Raw genomic sequence first — 19,258 nt, 5'->3', positions numbered from 1 at the left:
GAGATAACATGATCCAAATGCTCATCTTAATAAAAACGTAAGCTTCGGAAGCAAAAGCTTTCTCAAGTGCAGTTCTGGGTTTGAGCATGTTGGACTTGAGCGGGTAGCAAGACAGGCTGATGCAATCATTCAAGACTTGGTGAAAAAATCTGGGCCTGGAAATCCAGAGCAAGGCTAGGGCTAGAGAAAACTTTGGAAATCAGGGAGAGGATGAGCTCACATAGGAAGTTTGTGTATATAGATCTTAGACAAAAGATAGACCAGGGCACAAAGTGAATACGTGAGTTGGAAGAAACTCAGTAGCTCAAAATACCCATTTCACATCAGTTCCCCTCACTGGAACAATACTTTCCAGAATTACATTCTCCTCTGCTCTACCAATTAAAGCTTCTCCAAAAACCTCAAACTCTCCAGGGTAGATTATTATCTTTTAAACTTTGAAATGGTTTTCAAAACATTTCTCTTTCCTAGATCCAAGATCAAACCCAGGTAAAGTCAGTTGCTCTCTGCCTGCTGTGCCTTTAAAGTCGACCCAAAGTAAGTGGAAGTCAACCAGTGACAACCCTGGGAGAGCCTTGATGACCTCAGATTTTGAGATGGCTGGTAACTCTTCTCAGAATATAAAACCCAGAGAATAAAATAGTCTGGTACATTGATAGGCCTACAGAATCTCCTCTATAAATCTCCTACATTTTAGTTTTATGTCAGATTATGAAATCTGTATTATCCTATGTGCACTAAAACCATCTAATCCTGCTGCGCTTCTGGTGGAACAGATTACGTCCTATTTTGGGTTTTGGGGGACACAACCAGTCATCTGTATTACCAAATCATGATACCTAAACCTGATTCTGTCACTGACTTTTTAAATGGATTTTTGTAAAGCCCCTCATCTTAGCTCATTCCCCCCACTACAGACAATACGACATGTTGGAAAGGGCTCTCCAGGTAGGAACATTGGGGTCTGACTCTTAGCTCTGCCCAATATTAAAACTATGTGGCCTTGGGCAAGTTTCTACTGCTGAACCTCAGCTTCTGCTCCTATAAACGAGATAATCCTACCTAATTTCATGATATCTTATAATTCTCACAAATAACCTTGCACGGAAAAGGCCTAAAAATGTATGTGAGTACTTTACAATATTATCTTTCTTCCAGTTATTCCTAAAAAGTAGGTTGTTAGAGCCTAAAAGCTCATAACAAACCTACCTTTGTAAATCTGAAATTTTGTGTTCACAAGACAATGTAAATCTGCAATTACAAAAACAGTAACTGAAGTAACTGTGTTCCTGAGCTGGTGGGATGACCATAAATGATTAAAGTAGGAATCAGTTGGATAGGACACAGACATGCTGGTTGGGAACTTTGAAACACAGGGAAGTCCTGGAAGGTAGCAGGCGGTAAAGTTGTCCAAGAGACCCAGAGTCCAACCCACCCCACAGCCACTGTCTTTCCCCAGATGAAGGCTGAAAAAGCTAATTAGTACCTATACCAGCTTTATGTCAGTCAGGAACAAACCTCTCCCTGGGCCCTGTTCAGGTCAGGCCAGAGTCTCATGGATGACTTAAAAAATTCCATTTATTGACCTCTAAATATAATAAAACTAAGAGCTCTGCACAAATATTTTAAGAGGACTTTGACCTTGTTCCCACTGCTATGATCACTGAAGTCAGTTTGCTTTTGTTTCTGTAGCCTCTGTATCTGTTTTCTGAGCCGCTAAGAGGACTTCTCGTGCCCGTTTCCGTCGCAGCCTCTCAGCATTTGTGATCATCATCGGATGCAGAGGGAAAAAGCCAGAAAGACCTAAAAGTAACAGGATTTTCATTCATTATAACAATATAAGCTAATGTTTCCCTGGGAACTCAGCATCACTGAACTGAGGTCTAACAGAGACCTGATCTAGAACATAGATTCAAATCAAGTTCCTCCCTCAACAAAATGTTTTACCTCTTCCCCCAACTCACTTCCTTCCGTTTACTGCAAGGTCACAATGGATGTTGTCTACTTCCTAACACTATTCTCCTTACTTGGAAAAAAAAAGAACTGACAGATAGCCATTCAAGACACACCATTCCCATTTTTTAGCATAAAATCTCAGTCATCCAAAAAGTCTCATAAAGAAGTCTACAAAAGGAATCTCCAGATTCAAAATGGCAATCAGATCAATTTCAGTTCTCACTCCAGTCCTGATTAGCCTGGAGATAATGAAAATCGTCTTTAATTCCCATCATCTTCGAGCTGATTTTAATTTAAAATCCCCTCAAAGAGTTAAGGCTAGAGCTGAGTTACCCAGAAGCTTTTCCACAGGCTTAGAGAGGTGGGCTCCACAGCCAATCCAATGCCGGATCCGGTCCAGGTTGAGAGCAACGAGTTTCTCTCCATGACTGTTGGGCAGTGGATCATAGGAGCCCAGCTGCTCCACGAAACGGCCATCCCTGGGATACTTGTTGTGAGCAGCCACGATGCGGTAGAAAGGCCGGTTGGTACAGCCACCCAGGGAAAGGCGGATGGTTAAGTGGCCTCCATGGTAGGCCTTGCAGAGCAGAGTACCTGTAGACAAAAAGTGCTTAAGACACAAGAATCGAGGGCACAAAACCGACAAAATGAGATAGATAAAATGAGCCCCCTTCCTCCACCGAAAGGTCCTTACTTCCAACCAATTCCTGTCAATCTGACTTAGATACCGTTTCTTTGTGAAACTCCTCTTATGCACTCCAGCCATCCCCCAACGCACTCAACACTGGCTCTGGACCATGTCGGAGTACAACTGCCTCATCTATAAAATGAATGCCGTTTATCTCATAGGGTTTCCGCGAAAACTTAAAAACAAAACAAGAAAACCACTGAGGAGAGGGTCAAACGTGTGCAGTTTCAGGTACGGGTTTCCTCTAGCGCGTCTACGAGAGCGCAGCTCCACCCAGTCCCGCACGCCCCCTACCCCCGCGACCGCCCTTAAGGTCTCCCAAGGCACCCATCACTCACTGAGCTGGACCATAGCACAGCCGGCAGGCGCCGGGGCCTGTGCACCAGTTGCGAAGCCTCGGAGCTTCTGGCCTCCCGCGTGGATCCGCTCTACCGCCTCGGTGGCGCGGAGGACGGCCGGGAAAAGTCAGCGTTCCGGAACGGCCGCCCTCCACCCTCCGCAACCCCAGGCCGGGCGCCTCGGTGCCGGAAGCGAACGGCCCACTCGCCCCGCCTCTTCCGCTTTTCGCCCCTACACTTCCCGCAACGCAACACAGTGGAACCTAACGTACCTCAACTGCCGCAAAGAAGGGGCGCTACAGTTTGGGGCCGAGGTAAGTGCGAGCAGAGCGCTGTGGGATCTCCCGGCCCTCACTGGCCTTTGGGTTCCTGCCAGAGGGAGGAGTATTGGACAGTCGTGGGAGCGGCTAAGAAGTGCTAAAGTGCTCCACAAATCCATCCTTCCAGCAAACTTTTTCCGAGCACCAGTTAGGGCCAAGGCGAGGTGCCGAGAACGCAAAGATGCGCTGTCCCTGCCCCCAGGAAGCTTGACAGTCTGGTAGGGGAGACGGTGAGGTTACACCAGAGTAACTAGGGGTGGTCAGTACACAGTCCTGGAGTGAGCGGAAGAGGTGAACCTGATAATTCCTTTGTGCCTTAGAAAGACTTCATAAAGGAGGTAGCGTTAGGACTGAGAGTAGAAGGACTATAAGTGAATGTAGAGTTGATTTTATCCTTCTGTGTTTACTAATAAGCCTCTCACCTTCCCTCCTGTTCTCCCACCTTCCTCCTATTCTTTCAACTGCCTCCTTTAAAAAATAAAGAAGGGGAGCCTTTATTTCTGGTTTTGCTGTGCACTGATCCGGAGGACAGGGGTGAGGTATGGTTCCTTTGTCATCTCTAGCCCTAGAATAAATGGCCTCCGTTGTGAGGAGTTTTGCATCTGTTATAGGGTAATGGACTCTTCATGGAGGCCTTGTGGTTTAGATCCATGAAGATACCTTCAGCAAAGACCAGTCTGTTAAGCTTCTCTGTTCACTGTTGGATCCAAAGGCTCTGGCCACAACTCATATGCTCTTTGCCCTAATGCAGTGACCCAGCACAGCATTCTTCCTTTCCGCCCACCTTAGAAATGATGCTTTAATTCCCAAGTTCCAGTAAGTGAACCTGGCCAACGACCTTAGCAGTTGACCTCCTTTAGGAGTGATCCTGATAAGCTTTCACCGGAAACCCTAATAATGAAGCTACTATACCTTACTTACACACACACACACACACACACACACACAGAGTTATATTCTTATATATACCTCAGTATACCTTAACTGATGAATTCTGAATCTCTTATTTAGATTTTTTTATTGCCATCCAGTTTACTGTCAACCACTAAAACATCCAGTAACACAGCCATCCAGTAAGATAGCCAATGGAAATAAGTGAATGGGTTTCAGTTTGTGCTGAAGATCATTTTTTCTTTATCCCAAGCTCTCATATGGTGAAACATCCAGGGTTTAATTTCTCTGGGAATGAAAGGAGCTCAGTATCCCATACAGAAAATTCTTCAGGTGGAAGGATGTCAGAAAGATGGATTTCCAAAGCCAACTGTCTCCTGTACCATGTGGATCTCTGCAAGCAGACTCTCATCTTTCAATTTCAGCTGCATGAGAGGAGGAAGGGAAGGACACATGTCATACCTGATATACCTATGTGGAGACCCCTCATTTGCGGGACCACAGCTAAAGAACATAGTTCCTCAGGATGGAATTGACTCTTCCTGTATTCTCTATTTCACAATAACTCCATTAAAAAGACCTCAAAACATTGTGCTGGTTACATGGATGTGTTCACGTTATGAAAATTCATCACGTGGTATGAACACTCACAATTTGTGTATTTTTTTGTAAAATAACTTAAAGTTTATTTTTAAAAGAGTTTACCTTATCACCCAATATATCTTAACTAATGAATAATGTTCCCATTTGGCAAGTGAGAGAAAGGAATCAAAGACACAGGAATCAAAGACATTAGACTTTAATTTTAAAATCTAGATGTGTAGCAGACACATCTAGTTGCCTACTGAAAACCCACTCTCTCCCTTCTTTTACTAACAAAATCTTCATTTCTTTCCAGGGCAGCAATGTAACCAACTAAAAAGCCACATTTCTTGCTTCCCTTGCAGCTAGGGGTAATTTCAATTGTTGCCAATGAAATGTAAGGTAAAGTGATATCTCTTTAAAGGGAGGTGAAATAGCTAGCATGGCCCCTTTGTCCTTTCCCTGCTTTGTTCTTTATTGTACCTGAAACATGGATATGATAGCTGGAGCTACAATGGCTGTCTTGCAGCTATGAGGGACGGAAACTGCATGCTATGATTGGTGAAGCATAAAGATAGAGGTTGGGTCTCTGATGACACTGTGGTACCAATTCTGGACTTTTCATTAGATGAGAAAAATAAAACTCCTAATTTGTTTAAGCCACTGTCTTCCAAGTCAAATTACTTGCAGTCATAACTGATAGACTAGACCAGGGGTTGGCAAGCAATTGCTCATAAGCCAAATCCAGCCCGCTGCCTGTTTTTGTAAGTAAAATTTTATTTGAAATGCAGCCATGCTCATTTGTTGGTGTACTGTCTATAGCTGTTTTTGCACTACAAGGGCAGAGTAGCAGTTACAATAGAAACCATGTAGCCCACAAAGCCTAAAATATTTCCTATTTTGCCCTTTACAGAAAAAGTTTGCTGACCCCTGGACTAGAGCAACACCTTCATTTTATATGCGAGGAAAATGAGGCCCAGGGAGGTGAACAAAAGATCCCGCATGGTAATATGCGGGTTTTTATTCCAAACCCAGCAGCCCCATGATAATGGCCAAAGATGGTAAGAAAATCCTCTAGAAAAATATTCATATCATGAAATGCTGTAAAGTCAAGTCCTGAATTAAGCCAGCACCTTCCCCCCAGTTTACCAACCTCAGTACAGTATGAACAGCAGAGGTATCTGCATCATACCTTCATCGTGTACTTGTAGGCCTGCTCAGCTTCCAGTTGCCGTCCAGCCTGAAAAAAAGAGCACCGCCTGGTGATGACATGTCATAAATATTATGAAGGGAAAGTACATAAGCAGAGGATTTACACCTTCTTAGTTAAGAACCTCTGAATTCAAAGGGGGAAGCAGGAAAATGAAAGGTGGTAGGGAAAAGCAGATGTTCACATATATATAATATATATATCCCCCCTTCATTTCAAAAAGCTTAAAGACAACTTGGCCTCTCTTTTTTTTTTTTCCTGAAAGCACCATGAGTCATTTGTTACTCTCAGGACTGAAGCTATTCTGTTAATAACAGCTAATACTTACATAGTGCTTGCTTTGTAGTTTACATTGTTTTAATTGTTTACATTTTTAAAGTGCTTTACTTTCATATATACCACTATTATTTATATTTATATTGTATCAATATATTATTGATATTTACATGCCACTATTATCTATAGTTCCCAGTTTACAGATAGAGAAACCTCGGCACAGAGAGGATAAATAACTTGCCAGGGTTATGAAGCTAATAAGTGGAAGAGCCAGGTTTTAAAACAATGCAGCTTGGCTCCAGAGTCCAGGTTTTTAACTACTACAATCTATCCTGTCTGTATGCATTAGAAAAAGCAGATACTGGAATTACTTCCATGCAGATCTGGATATGAGGTGAGAACACTACTTCTCCTAGTTTTTTCTTGTATGAAGTAATCATGTAGGACTTAAATGAGAATAATATGAATTCACTAGTATATTTCATAAGTTTGTGCGTAACAAATTAGCTGCAGTATTAAGAGTCACTTTGGAAAATTTAAATACATAAATATGAGAACCACAGACTGTTCAGGTTAGAAGGGAATTTAGAGGATATCAAGTCCAATTCTCTGATTAGTGCTAGTCCATGGTAAATTTTCACTAGTTCACAGAAGACTTCATTACCCTAAAGACTTTCCTAAAATATTTAAACTTTGAAGTGTTCCTACCTGAAGTTCACTGAATTCCAGGGGCATTTTCCAGTACATCTTCCTTTCCTATCATTATTACTTCTGTTTCACTTCTGCCATAGGGAGGCAGAGACCCAAAGGATGGAAGGATCCAGAACAGGCAAAATTTTGAAAAAGAATATTTTTTTGTTTTGTTATTATGTAAAATGCTGCAGTAAACATCCTTGTACATGTTTTCTGGTATTTTCCTTAGGAATGTATCTATATATAAAATTGCTAAGTTGTAGATATGAATGTGACTAAATAATGCCATATTGCACTTCAAAGTAGTTGTACCACTTTACATCCACTAGCAATTAGGACAATCCTTATCAATGTTGGTAATATCAAGCTAATTTTTCCCAATCTTATGGGTGTGAATTTGTCGCATAATTATAAATTGCATTTTCATGGTTACTAGTGAAGCAGAACTTCTCTTCATATATTTATTGACTTTTACAATTTCCACTTCAGCAAATTATATATTCCTATCCTGTGACCATTTTTCAATCAGATTGTGTGTAGGGTTTTTTTCTTATTGCAGGAAATATTTATATATTCTGGATATTAATCCTTTATTAGTTATAAATGCTGCAAGTATTTATAATAAAGTCCTTAAGCTTTATTTTAGTGCCTTTTGTTGTACATGAATTTCCAATTTAAAAGTTGTTAATTTATTGATATTTTTATCTTTGCCTTGTGCTTTTATAGTCATAAGGAAACCATGCACACCCCAAGGGCAAAGAGATATCCTCCATATTTTCTTCTAAAGAGTCTAAAGTTTTAAGATTTAGACCTTTAAACCAGCTGGAATAGTGTGTGTGTGTGGGCGGGGTGGGGGGTGAAGTAACGACTACTTTTTTTTTCATATGGATAGCCAATGACTCCACCACTATTTATTGAACAGTCAGTCCATTTATTCCTCATTTTGGTGGGCTGTTTAATCTTTTAAAAATAGATTTATTGAGGTATAATATATGTACCATAAAATTCACTAATTTTAAGGTTCAACTGTGCAACCATCACCACAATCCAGTTTTAGAAGGTTTCTATTACTCCCCAAAAGTTTCTTCATGCCTGTTTGCAGTCAATCCCCATTCCGACCCTTGGCCCTAGAATCACTGATCTATTTTCATCTCTATAATTTTCCTAATTTCATATAAATGGTATCATATAATATATAGTCTTTTGTGCCTTGCTTCTCAATTAGCATAATGTTTTTGAGGTTCATCCATACTGTTGCATAAATCAGAATTTCATTTTTATTGCTGAATAGTATTCCACTGTATAAATATACCATATTTTGTTTATCCATTCATTGATGGGTCATTTGGAATGTGTCCATCTTTACCTATTATTAAATGCTGTAATGAAATAGAGAAATCTTTGTGTAGACATATGTTTTCACTTTTCTTGACTAGATACCAATAAGTGGAATTGCTGGGATATATGGTAAGTATGTATTTAACTTTTTAAGAATCTGCCAAACTGTTTTCCAAAGTGGTGTACTAATTTGCAATCCCACCAGCAATGTATGAGGATTCGTTTCTCCACATCCCTGTCAATAATTGCCAGTCTTTTCGATTTAAGACATTCTAATGGGTGTGTAGCGTGGTATTAATTTATGTTATCTTAATGAATTATCTTTTAAATTTTGACATAATTTCAGATTAAAGGTACAAGAATAGTTCTCTCCTCTCTGTATATACACACATACACATGCACACATATATACATATGTACATGATACGTAAGTATATATTTTAACTTTTCCTGAACCATTTGAGAGTAAATTGCAAACATGATGCAATTTTAGACTTTAGTATGTGTTTTCTAAAACCAAGGACATTCTCTTACATAAGCACAGTGCAATTATCAAAATCATGAGATTAGTACAAATATAATACTATTATCTAATCTGTAGACTTCATTCAGATTTTTCCAAATGCCCCAGTAATACCTTGTATGGCTAAAGAAAATCCAGGATCATGCCTTTTACTCAGTATTCATGTCTTCAGTTTCTTTTAATTGGGAGTAGTTCTTGATTCTTTTTGTTTCATGGTATTGGAATTTCTCAACAGTACAGGGCAGTTATTTTGTAACACATTCCTCAATTAGTGTTTGATGTATCTTTATGATTATATCAGCTTATGAACTTTTAGCAGGAATACCTCAAAAACACTGTTGTGTTGCCCTCAGTGCGTTCTATTAGGAGGCACATGCTGTTTATCCCAATAATGGTGATGGTAACCTTGATTATTTGTTTAGATTGTTATCTGCCAGGTTTTTCTACTATGGCATTACTGTGTTCCCCCTTGTAATTAATAAATATCTTGTTGCGAAATACTTGAGACTATGTAAATATCTTCTTCCTCCTTAAACATTCATCAGTAGTTTCAGCATACCTTGTTACCATATGACCCAGCAATCCCACTTCTGGGCATATATTTGGAGAAAACTCTAATTTGAAAAGATACATGCACCCCAATGTTCATAGCAGTACTATTTATAGTAGCCAAGACACAGAAGCAACCTAAATGTCCATCAACAGATGAATGGATAAAGAAGATGTGATATCTACCTATCTATCTCCAATGGAATATTACTCAGCCATAAAAAAGAATGAAATGATGCCATTTGCAGCAACATGGATGAACCCCGAGGTTATCATACTAAGTGAAGTAAATCAGACAGAGAAAGACAAATATCATATGATATCACTTATATGTGGAATCTAAAAAATGGTAGAAATGAACTTATTTGCAAAACAGAAAACAGACTCACCGACATAGAAAACAAACTTATGGTTACCAAGAGGAAAGGTGTGGGTGAGGGATTAGCAGATACAAACTACTGTATATAAAATAGATAAACAACAAGGTCCTCCTGTATAACACAGGGAACTAGATTCAATATCTTGTAATAAACTACAATGGAAAAGATTATGAAAAAGAATCACTTTGCTGTACACCAGAAAATAACACAACACTGTATATCAACTATACTTCAATTAAAAAAAAAAAAAAAAAAGAAGTGGCAAGAGTGGGAATCCTTGCCTTATTCCTGAATTTAGCAGGAAGGCTTTTAGCTTTTCACCAATGAGTATGATGTTGGCTGTGGGTTTGTCAAAAATGGCCTTTATTATGTTGAGGTATAGTCCCTCTATACCCACTTTGATGAGAGTTTTTATCATGAATGGATGTTTACTTTTGTCAAATGCTTTTTCTGCAACTATTGAGATTATCATGGGATTTTTAACCTTCCTTTTGTTAATTTGGTATATTACGTTGACTGATTTGCAAAAGTTGAACCATCCTTGTGACCTTGGAATAAATCCACCTTGATGGTGGTGTATGATCCTTTTTATACATTGGTGGATTTGGTTTGCTAATATTTTGTTGATGACATTTGCATCTATATTCATCAAAGATACTGGCCTGTAATTTCTTTTTTTGTAATGTCTTTGTCTGGTTTTGGTCTCAGGGTGAATGGTGGACTCATAGAATGAATTTGGGAGTGTTCTGGTCTCTTCAATTTTTTGGAATAGTTTGAGAAGGACAGGTATTAGTTCTTCTTTATTTATTAGGTAGAATTCCCTTGTGAAGCTGTCTGGTCCTGGACTTTCATTTGCTGGGAGTTTTTTTTTTTTTTTTTTGGAATTTTTGAATTTTATTTTATTTTTTATACAGCAGGTTCTTATTAGTTATCTATTTTATACATATTAGTGTATATATGTCAATCCCAATCTCCCAGTTCATTGCTGGGAGTTTTTTAAATTACAAATTCAATTTCAATTCTAGTGATCAGTCTGTTCAAATTGTCTATTCCATCTGGACTCAGTCTTGGCAGGTTGTACGTTTCTAGAAATTTGTCCATTTCTTCTAGTTTGTCCAATTTGTTGGCATATAACTGTCCATAGTGTTCTCTTATGATTTTTTGTATCTCTGTGGTATCAGTTGTTATTTCTCCTTTTTCATTCTGATTTTGTTTATTTGGGTCCTCTCTCTTTTCTTCTTGGTGAGCCTGGCTAAAGGTTTATCAATTTTTTTATCTTTTCAAAAAACCAACTCTAGGTTTCATTGATCGTTTCTATTATTTTTTATCTCTATTTTATTTATTTCATCTCTGATTTTTTTTTTTTTGCATTCGGTGTTGCTTTTATTTTATGAAAAAGCTAATTTCAAATTTACATTAAAACTAAGCTGAATACAAAGTCTTAGTGAAGGAGGTCTGGTGGTTCTTTTTACAGAAACATGGCCACTGCCCTTTGGCCTTAAAACTTCAGGAAGGGCACTTCAGATGGCTTCATCTTTGCACGTTTCAGTGCCAGAGCATAGGAATAGACCCTAGCGTCCACTGTCAGATGTTCATCAGCTACCAGAGCATCAAGTCTCTTCAGCAGGTCATTCTTTGGGAAGGAGATTACTTCCACAAATTCTCCATCTCTTGGCTTTGGCTCAGGCCTTAGGTTTTCAGCATCATCTCCAGTGATAGTTACTGTCATGATGTGTGTGGTACAATTTGACAAACCTGGATCCATACATACAGCTGGAGAACATTCAGCAACATCTCCTTTATAGCCAGTTTCTTCCTCTAGCTCCCGAAGAGCAGCTGCTTCTAGGCTTTCGTTGTCATCAATGAGACCCACAGGGAATTCTAAGCAGTAGCCTCCCAGTGGTGGTCAGAACTGCTTTACCAGAATGATACATTCATAATGAAGGGTTCTTTGAAGCACTGGGATAACCGGCCACACCATCAGCAGACTGTCCTTTCCTAGTTGTCCACTTCACAGTTTCCCAAGTTCTTGTTTTACCAGTAAGATCCCTGTAAGTTGTTTTATCAAGCTTGACCCATTTTCCTTCTGAAATTAACTCTTCTGAAATAATAGACTGGTGTTTTGAGAAGAATCTGCTGGTTCTTGTTTTCCCATTTTCAAACGAGTTAGTCTTTATAGTCCCCAGGCAAGAAGTTCACGCTACTCCCAGGCATGGGACGAAGGGATGGGTACTCCTTTGGGCGGGGGGGGCTTGGGGGGGGCGGGAGGTGAAAGCATGGGTCTGAGACCATAGTTGGAGGAGATGTGGTGCTACTGCTCTCTCTAATCTTTATTAATTCCTTCCTTCCACTGACTTTGGGCTTTGTTTGTTCTTCTCTTTCTAATTCTTTTAGGTGGTAGGTTTGGTTGTTTATTTGAGACTTTTCTTGTTTCTTGAGGAAGGCCTATATTGCTATGAAATTCCCTCTTAGAACTGCTTTTGCTTTGTCCCATAGATTTTGGAAAGCTGTGTTTCCATTTTCATTTATCTCGAGGTATTTTCTGAATTCCTCTTTGATTTTATCACTGACCCATTGCTTTTTTAGTAGCATGTTGTTTAGTCTACACATGTTTGTTCTTTTTCCCATTTTTCTTTCTATAGTTGATTTCTAGTTTCATACCATTGTGGCTGGAAAAAATGTTTGATATAATTTCTATCCTCTTAAATTTGTTGGGGCTTGTTTTGTGGTATATTAATGTTTGAGGAAATAATCTTGGGGGGTTCATCTTTAGAACTCTGCCTACCAAAAGAAATTGTATATGATTTTCTCTTTGATCTATGAATTAATTAGAAACATCTTTTTAAGTTTACAAATGTATGTGAGTCTTTTGGCCTATCTTTTAGTTGTTGATTTATAATTTTACTGAAGTGTGATCTATAGGTATTCACTGAAGCTCTCTTTGTGGTCTAGCGTATGGTCAACCTTTATGAATAATTCACTTGTGCTTCAAAAGAATATGTATTCTATGATTAAGTACAGGGCTATATAATTAGTGTTTGAGCTCAACCTTGTTGTTTTATTCAAATCTTACACATTCTTAATTTTCTCCCTATTTGATCTAGCAGTTTCTGAGAGAAGTGTATTAAAATCTTCCATTTTGACCTTTTTAGTTTAAAGATGAAGAAACTGAGGCCCAGCAAGTTTAAGTAACTTCCCCAGTATCCCACAGCTGGTTGTGGCACAGCTGGGGTAAGAACTCAGGTATTTCTCATATTGATATTTACTCCAAAGAGAAAGTCCAGTAATTTTTATTCTGTTAGTTTCTCTTATAATCACAATATTCCCTGTCAGTTCTGTGTTGTATTGGCCAATGGAAAACTGAGGGCCACTCTCTTTATTCCCAATTTGAATCTTAGGCTAATGTGCAAGTTATTGAAGCAAGTTATTTTAATTATGGGAGAGTTATATTCTATAGGTAAAGCAGCTTTCACAATTCCCACAGTTACCCCCCCACACACAATTTCCCATTTATTTCAAGGATAAGCACCCTCAGCCAGCAGTTCAACAGGATGGAATGATTCAGAAACACTAGCAGAGTATCTCCTTTGCTGGTCTTTGACCTTGTTACATTCTGATACAATATCACTCCCATTTTTAATTTTTTAAAAATGAAAACAACTTTAATGAAAAAGGAACTCAGGTCATTAAATATAACTAAATACATTTTAAATATAAATACCATGTCTTTCCTGATTAGTATCAGGTAAATATCTAAACTATGTGTCTGAATAGCTAAACCATCTGTCTGAATTCTGGTCTCAAAGAAAAATGTTAGAGACAATTACAAAGAAGATGCTTCATAGCATCCAGTGCATTTTTTAAATGATGGGCTCTTTTGGGAAAATAACTTCAGTCTATCAGAGATTTCTTTTGTTCCTATTGTTGGTAATTCATTTATGGCTACACCCTTATAGTCTACTTTGCCTTTCTTTTTATCATTAGATTCTTATATAGCTTTTCTAGACCATATATGACATTTTTGTAGATCCAGAGCATAAATAGAATGACTATACAATCCCAGACTTGAGGTCCTAAACATGAGAGTGAAGGCAGGCAGAGTGGTGCTGAGGAGGGCAGAAGGAGAATCTCTCACCTTCCCCAAGTCTAATCTGCCATCCCACTGCACAGCCCTTGCACATCTCCTAACTGCAACCCCAGACCAAGATCTGATCCATACATGCTCCTTTATCTTCAGTCAGGGCACACACTGGTCTGGGCTTAGTTTGTGTGGCCTGGGCTGGGGCCTGCTGAGCAGCTCAGGGAGCCCACCCCATCTGAAAACCCGAATGACAGTCAACTCCAATCCACCCCATTACCACTCACCTGAGACCACCAAACCCAAGTGCCTCATTCCCATTTTTAGAATCTCCTTTCCAGACAAACACACCTAAGTATATGATTTTCAAGCACATCCTAAGCAGAGGCTTCCCAGACATGAACTCTCCTTCATCACCAGTATAATGACCACATCTGAAGCTCATCAAACCTCAACTATCATGCATTGATGGCCTTCCCGCTATCTCTTTCTTTACTTGGTCCCTCACCTCTCTGCTCTACAAGGGCATTGTGTAAGGATAATAATCACTCACTTTCAGGCAGACCAGAGCCAGATATGCCCATACTTCAGCATTGTAGTTGTTCAGTGCATTGGCTTCAGAGAGAGCATCCTCAGCCTCTGTGAGCTCATCCAGCTTGATAGGAAAAGAAGATAACGTGATTTGTTAAGTCAAAGTAGTTTTCACTTAAGCCAGCTGGAATCTGTTTAGCTGAAAATGCTATGTCCAAATAACATTGGTATATGTGACCCATACTAATAATTTTCAACTTAAAAATTTTTTAGCAACAGAACTCTTTCTTCAAACAAAATCATATGTGGTGGTGTTCCAATATATGAATGAGAAAAAGTAGAACTGCTCTGATTAAAAAGTCAGGTACAGGAATCTGGAGCCCTGCCTGCTGGGCTCTCGAGTTACACCCCTCTCTTCTCCCTTCTCTCTATAGCAGGCCCATCAGGGCATCCATGAACCATGGAGCTTCAGGTGCCAGGGTTGGAAAACCAGAAGTATTCACTATCATGTGTGCCTCATTCAGTGATTTCCCCATACACAGTGGGCTGTCAGATACATTTGTAGTTTTACATTGTACATCCCTTTCTTAAGTTAAAGTCCTATTAGCCCATCAAAATACTATTGTTCAGAAAGCTTCTCTTTCCCCTAATATGAGTTATTGACAGCACAATCTTGAGCAATCAATACAACATTCAGAGATTCTAGGGTGTTCCCTGAGCTCTGGGCACATGGATATCATTGCTGCTCCCTAATACTGTGAGTTTGTTTTGTAAAATCTTCCAAAAGGCCACCTAAGGAAAGGATAAGATACCTCTCTCTCCCCAGTAAAATCGTTCTTCATTTTTCCTGTTTTAGAAAATAAAATAACTGGTTTCTAGGCCCAAGACAATATGAAGAATGGCCTTTCGGCAATGCCCATACCTTGGTCCACACTTTAAATGTCTCAGAGATATTGATTCATTATTTAATCAACCTGTATCTGCTAAGGATTTATTTTACTCTGTGTCAGGCAGTATGCTAGATACTTGGAATAAAAAGAAAAAATACAACTTTTGCCCAAAGAATTCACTGACAGATACGTAAAAAATGAAGACAAAATGAAAACTCAAACACATAAAGAGTTCTGATAGAAAATAAGCATTTCTATAATAAAAGCATATATATATATATATATATATATATATATATATATAAATAATCTAGTGGAGGGACAAAGGAAAAGAGGAATAATTCTACCCTGAGATTAAGGGATGGCTTCAGAGAAGAAACACTGCTGAAGTCAATCCTGAAGGATAAATAGGAGTCTGTTAGCTATACTTCAAGGCATTCCAGGTAAGAGGAACTTCATATACAGAGGCACAGAGGCTTCAGAGAGCATGGAATGCTCAGGAAACTCTTAATATGCTTGTGTGGCTGGAGAAGGGAGGGAAGGGAGAGACAGAGAGAAAGCGAGAGAGATAAGAGAGAAAAGAGAGAAAACAAAGGAAGTGATAAGACCAAGGAGTTAGGAAGAGACCAGATCATTCAAAAAAAATCTGAATATTATTCTGAAATAAGGGGTAGTCATTAAGGAGTTTAAATAGGGAAGTAACCTGGTATTTGCATATTTTAAAGACCACTCTGATAACAATGCAGGAGATGAATTGAGGGAGAACAGGAGAACACCCTAGCAGGTAAAGAAGGGATGAGGCTTGAATTAGAGCAGTAAAAATAGGGATGGAGAGGAGACAGTAGACTCAACAGACATTTAGGAGACAAAATCAATAGGATATTTGATGCCTAATTAAAAGTAATAGAAGTAGACTAGGATAGGTTTTTTTGTTTTTTTTTTTTTAATTAAAGAAGATACTGGCTAAGACTTTTTTTTTTAAATAACTTTATTTATTTATTTATTTTTGGCTGTGTTGGGTCTTCGTTTCTGTGCGAGGGCTTTCTCCAGCTGTGGAGAGTGGGGGCCACTCTTCATCGCAGTGCGTGGGCCTCTCACTGTCGCGGCCTCTCCCGTTGCGGAGCACAGGCTCCAGACGCGCAGGCTCAGTAGTTGTGGCTCACGGGCTTAGTTGCTCCGCGGCATGTGGGATATTCCCACACCAGGGCTCCAACCCGTGTCTCCTGCATTGGCAGGCAGATTCTTAACCACTGCGCCACCAGGGAAGCCCTAGGATAGTTTTTAAGTTTCTGGCTTGGTTGACTGGATTCATTATAGTCCCATTTACTAAGACAGGGAGAAGGTACAGGCTTAAGGAATGTGAGAATCCTTCTGAGATAAGTTAGGTTATATTTTGGATATGTACATTTTGAGGTCTCTGGGGAACCATCAAATGGAGCTGTCTATTACATTGTTTGATATAAGGGTCAGAACATGAAAAGTGTTATGAACTGAAGCTTTAGGATTCATTGGGGCAAAATTGGTAGTTAAGACCACTGGGGTAGATGATATTTCTTAGGGAGAAGAAGTAAGGTGACAGGAGAAGAGCTGGCTATAGAACCCAGAAGGACCCAACAATTATGATGGGTAAAAGACTAGGAGCCAGCAAAAAAGGCTGAGAAGGACACCATAGAGGAAGGCGCGGAACTGGAAAGATGTGAATGCAATATTGTGGAAGTCAAGGGAAGAGAGGGTTTCAAGAAGGAGGCAGTCAGCAGGGTTAAGTGCCACAGAGACTTCATCAGAGGGTCTACTGCATTTGGCAATTAGGATGTTATAGGGGGCCGCCATCAGAGAAGTTTCAGCAAAGTGTTAAGGGGTATACACCTAATTGCAAGGAATTGAAGGGTAAATGGTACCTGAGAAATGAACAGATAATTCACATGATTTCAACTTCATTAGTGATGAAAATGTAAATTAAGATATATATCAAATTGGAAAATGATAATGCCCATTGTTCATGACTTAACAGTAAAATGGACTCTCACACCTGGCAGAATATAAATCAGTTTACAGCCTTTCTAGAAAGTGAGTTGACACTATACTTAAAAATTTTTCTACATTGTTTATGAATGTATCCTAAGGAAATAACAAAATTAAGCACAGAGATTTATGTCTTAAGAATGTTTATTTCTGCTTTATTTATAATATATAGATGTAGAAACTAATGACATGTCCAATAATAAGTGGTTGGTCAAATAGATATGGTATATCCACACATAGGTATAGCATGACTAAAACATTGACTGAGGGGCAGAGATTACTTGGATACCTTAGCAGTAGGACTTAACCCAAGTTTTTTTGAGTTTCTATATCAATGAAAGTATTTTTTATGCTACTTAAAACAAATAGAAGCATGATTTATGCTGACTAGTTTGTACAGTTGGTTTCTTGTTCTTTTGAAGTGCTGTTAGGTTTCTAACAGCTACAGATGTTTTACATCCTTTCTGGGAAGGTGTAGTGGGGGCATATGGCTTCTAAGTGATCACATGTCCTGGTTGGCCTGGGACACTCCCTGTGTCCCAGTGTAATTATTAATATCACCCTTTTCATTCTCAGAAGTGTCCTGGTTTGTATGATAAATTACATGATAACCTTACTTATGCATCCAAACCAGGGAATACCATGCAGTTATCAAAATTTATGTTTTAGGGGCTTCCCTGGTGGCGCAGTGGTTGAGAATCTGCCTGCCAATGCAGGGGACACGGGTTCGAGCTCTGGTCTGGGAAGATCCCACATGCCACGGAGCAACTAGGCCCGTGAGCCACAACTACTGAGCCTGCGCGTCTGGAGCCTGTGCTCTGCAACAAGAGAGGCCGCGATAGTGAGAGGCCCGCGCACCACGATGAAGAGTGGCCCCCGCTCGCCGCAACTAGAGAAAGCCCTCGCACAGAAACGAAAGACCCAACACAGCCAAAAATAAATAAATAAATAAATAAATAATAAAAATAAAGGAATTCCTTTAAAAAAAAAGTAAAATAAATATCCTTCTTCAAAAAAAAAAATGTATGTTTTAGACTATTTGATTATGTGAGAAGGTACCAATGCTATGCTGTTAAGTAGAAAAAAAGATTACAAAGCAGTAAATATATTATTTACAATTTTATACATTAAAATTACTTTCAGGGCTTCCCTGGTGACGCAGTAGTTGAGAATCTGCCTGCCAATGCAGGGGACGTGGGTTCAAGCCCTGGTCTGGGAAGATCCCACATGCCGCGGAGCAACTAAGCCCATGCACCACACCTACTGAGCCTGTGCTCTAGAGCCCACGAGCCACAACTACTGAGCCCACGCGCACAACTACTGAAGCTCACGCGCCTAGAGCCCGTGCTCCGCAATAAGAGAAGCCACTGCAATGAGAAGCCCGCACACTGCAACGAAGAGTAGCCCCCGCTAGCCATAACTAGAGAAAGCCCACATGCAGCAATGAAGACCCAATGCAGCCAAAAATAATAAACAAATAAATAAAAGAACTTTAAAAAAAAATTACTTGCATATACGTACGAAAAAAGACTGGAGGGAAATGCATTCAAATGTTAATAGTGGTTATCACTGAGTGGTGGGGATTATGGATACTTTTATGTTTTCTTCATATTTTGTATCATCCAAATTTCTATAACTATATTTTACCTTTATGGTTAAAAAAACAGCAATGAGGAATAGGAGACAAGGAATGTAAACAATTCTTTTGGTTAAGGGTAACAACCAGGGATGTTGTTACTGTTATTGTTTAATAAGAAGGGGGAAAGTACAGGGAAAGAGCTGATGGGGAAGGGAAGCTTAAAAATGTAAATCAAAGAGAAAGAAAATATTAAGAAAGTGAGGGATTAGGAGAAAAGGAGAGGGATAGAATCAAGAATACACATGAAGAAGTTAGACAAGAACAGAAGAATGCATGCCTCTTTCAAAGATTAGAGGAAAGGAGGGAAGGGTGACAAGAGTTTTTAGGGGCAGTGGAACAAAAGATCTACCAGAA

At 39.3% G+C, this 19,258-nt stretch overlaps 2 protein-coding genes, 1 long non-coding RNA gene and 1 pseudogene across 7 annotated transcripts in view; 1 reads left to right on the top strand and 3 right to left on the bottom strand.

Moving 5' to 3' along the window:
- Window positions 1-1,558: 1,558 nt before the first annotated feature.
- On the bottom strand, window positions 1,559-3,189 carry MRPS16 (mitochondrial ribosomal protein S16). The gene is made up of 3 exons (XM_036828474.1): window positions 2,983-3,189; window positions 2,290-2,550; window positions 1,559-1,803 (listed from the first exon to the last, which is right to left on the bottom strand). Exons 1-3 carry the CDS (start codon window positions 2,993-2,995, stop codon window positions 1,670-1,672), a joined length of 408 nt encoding a protein of 135 aa, XP_036684369.1. The 5' UTR covers window positions 2,996-3,189; the 3' UTR covers window positions 1,559-1,669.
- On the top strand, window positions 3,159-17,994 carry LOC118882564. 2 transcript variants are annotated; one of them, XR_005016797.1, is made up of 4 exons: window positions 3,159-3,296; window positions 5,689-5,836; window positions 6,611-6,655; window positions 8,391-8,422. It is a non-coding gene; the product is annotated as an uncharacterized LOC118882564 (long non-coding RNA). The 2 variants fall into 2 exon arrangements; XR_005016796.1 differs by lacking the exons at window positions 6,611-6,655; window positions 8,391-8,422 and adding an exon at window positions 17,935-17,994.
- CFAP70 (cilia and flagella associated protein 70) overlaps window positions 3,857-19,258 on the bottom strand; it is an 89,557-nt gene continuing 74,155 nt past the window's right edge. For all 4 annotated transcript variants that reach the window (XM_036828462.1, XM_036828465.1, XM_036828464.1 and 1 more), the window contains 3 exons: window positions 14,376-14,477; window positions 5,968-6,015; window positions 3,857-4,618 (listed from right to left, as the gene is read on the bottom strand). In XM_036828462.1, coding sequence (XP_036684357.1) covers window positions 4,538-4,618; window positions 5,968-6,015; window positions 14,376-14,477 — 231 coding nt within the window. In that variant the 3' untranslated portion in view covers window positions 3,857-4,537. The remainder of the gene's footprint in view (window positions 4,619-5,967; window positions 6,016-14,375; window positions 14,478-19,258) is intronic.
- Window positions 11,243-11,899, bottom strand: LOC118882562 (annotated as a pseudogene).

Source organism: Balaenoptera musculus, chromosome 16, assembly GCF_009873245.2.
Source record: "Balaenoptera musculus isolate JJ_BM4_2016_0621 chromosome 16, mBalMus1.pri.v3, whole genome shotgun sequence".
NCBI lineage: Eukaryota > Metazoa > Chordata > Mammalia > Artiodactyla > Balaenopteridae > Balaenoptera > Balaenoptera musculus.
Note: the sequence above shows the minus strand (reverse complement) of the source record. Positions and strands in the feature narration are given on the sequence as shown.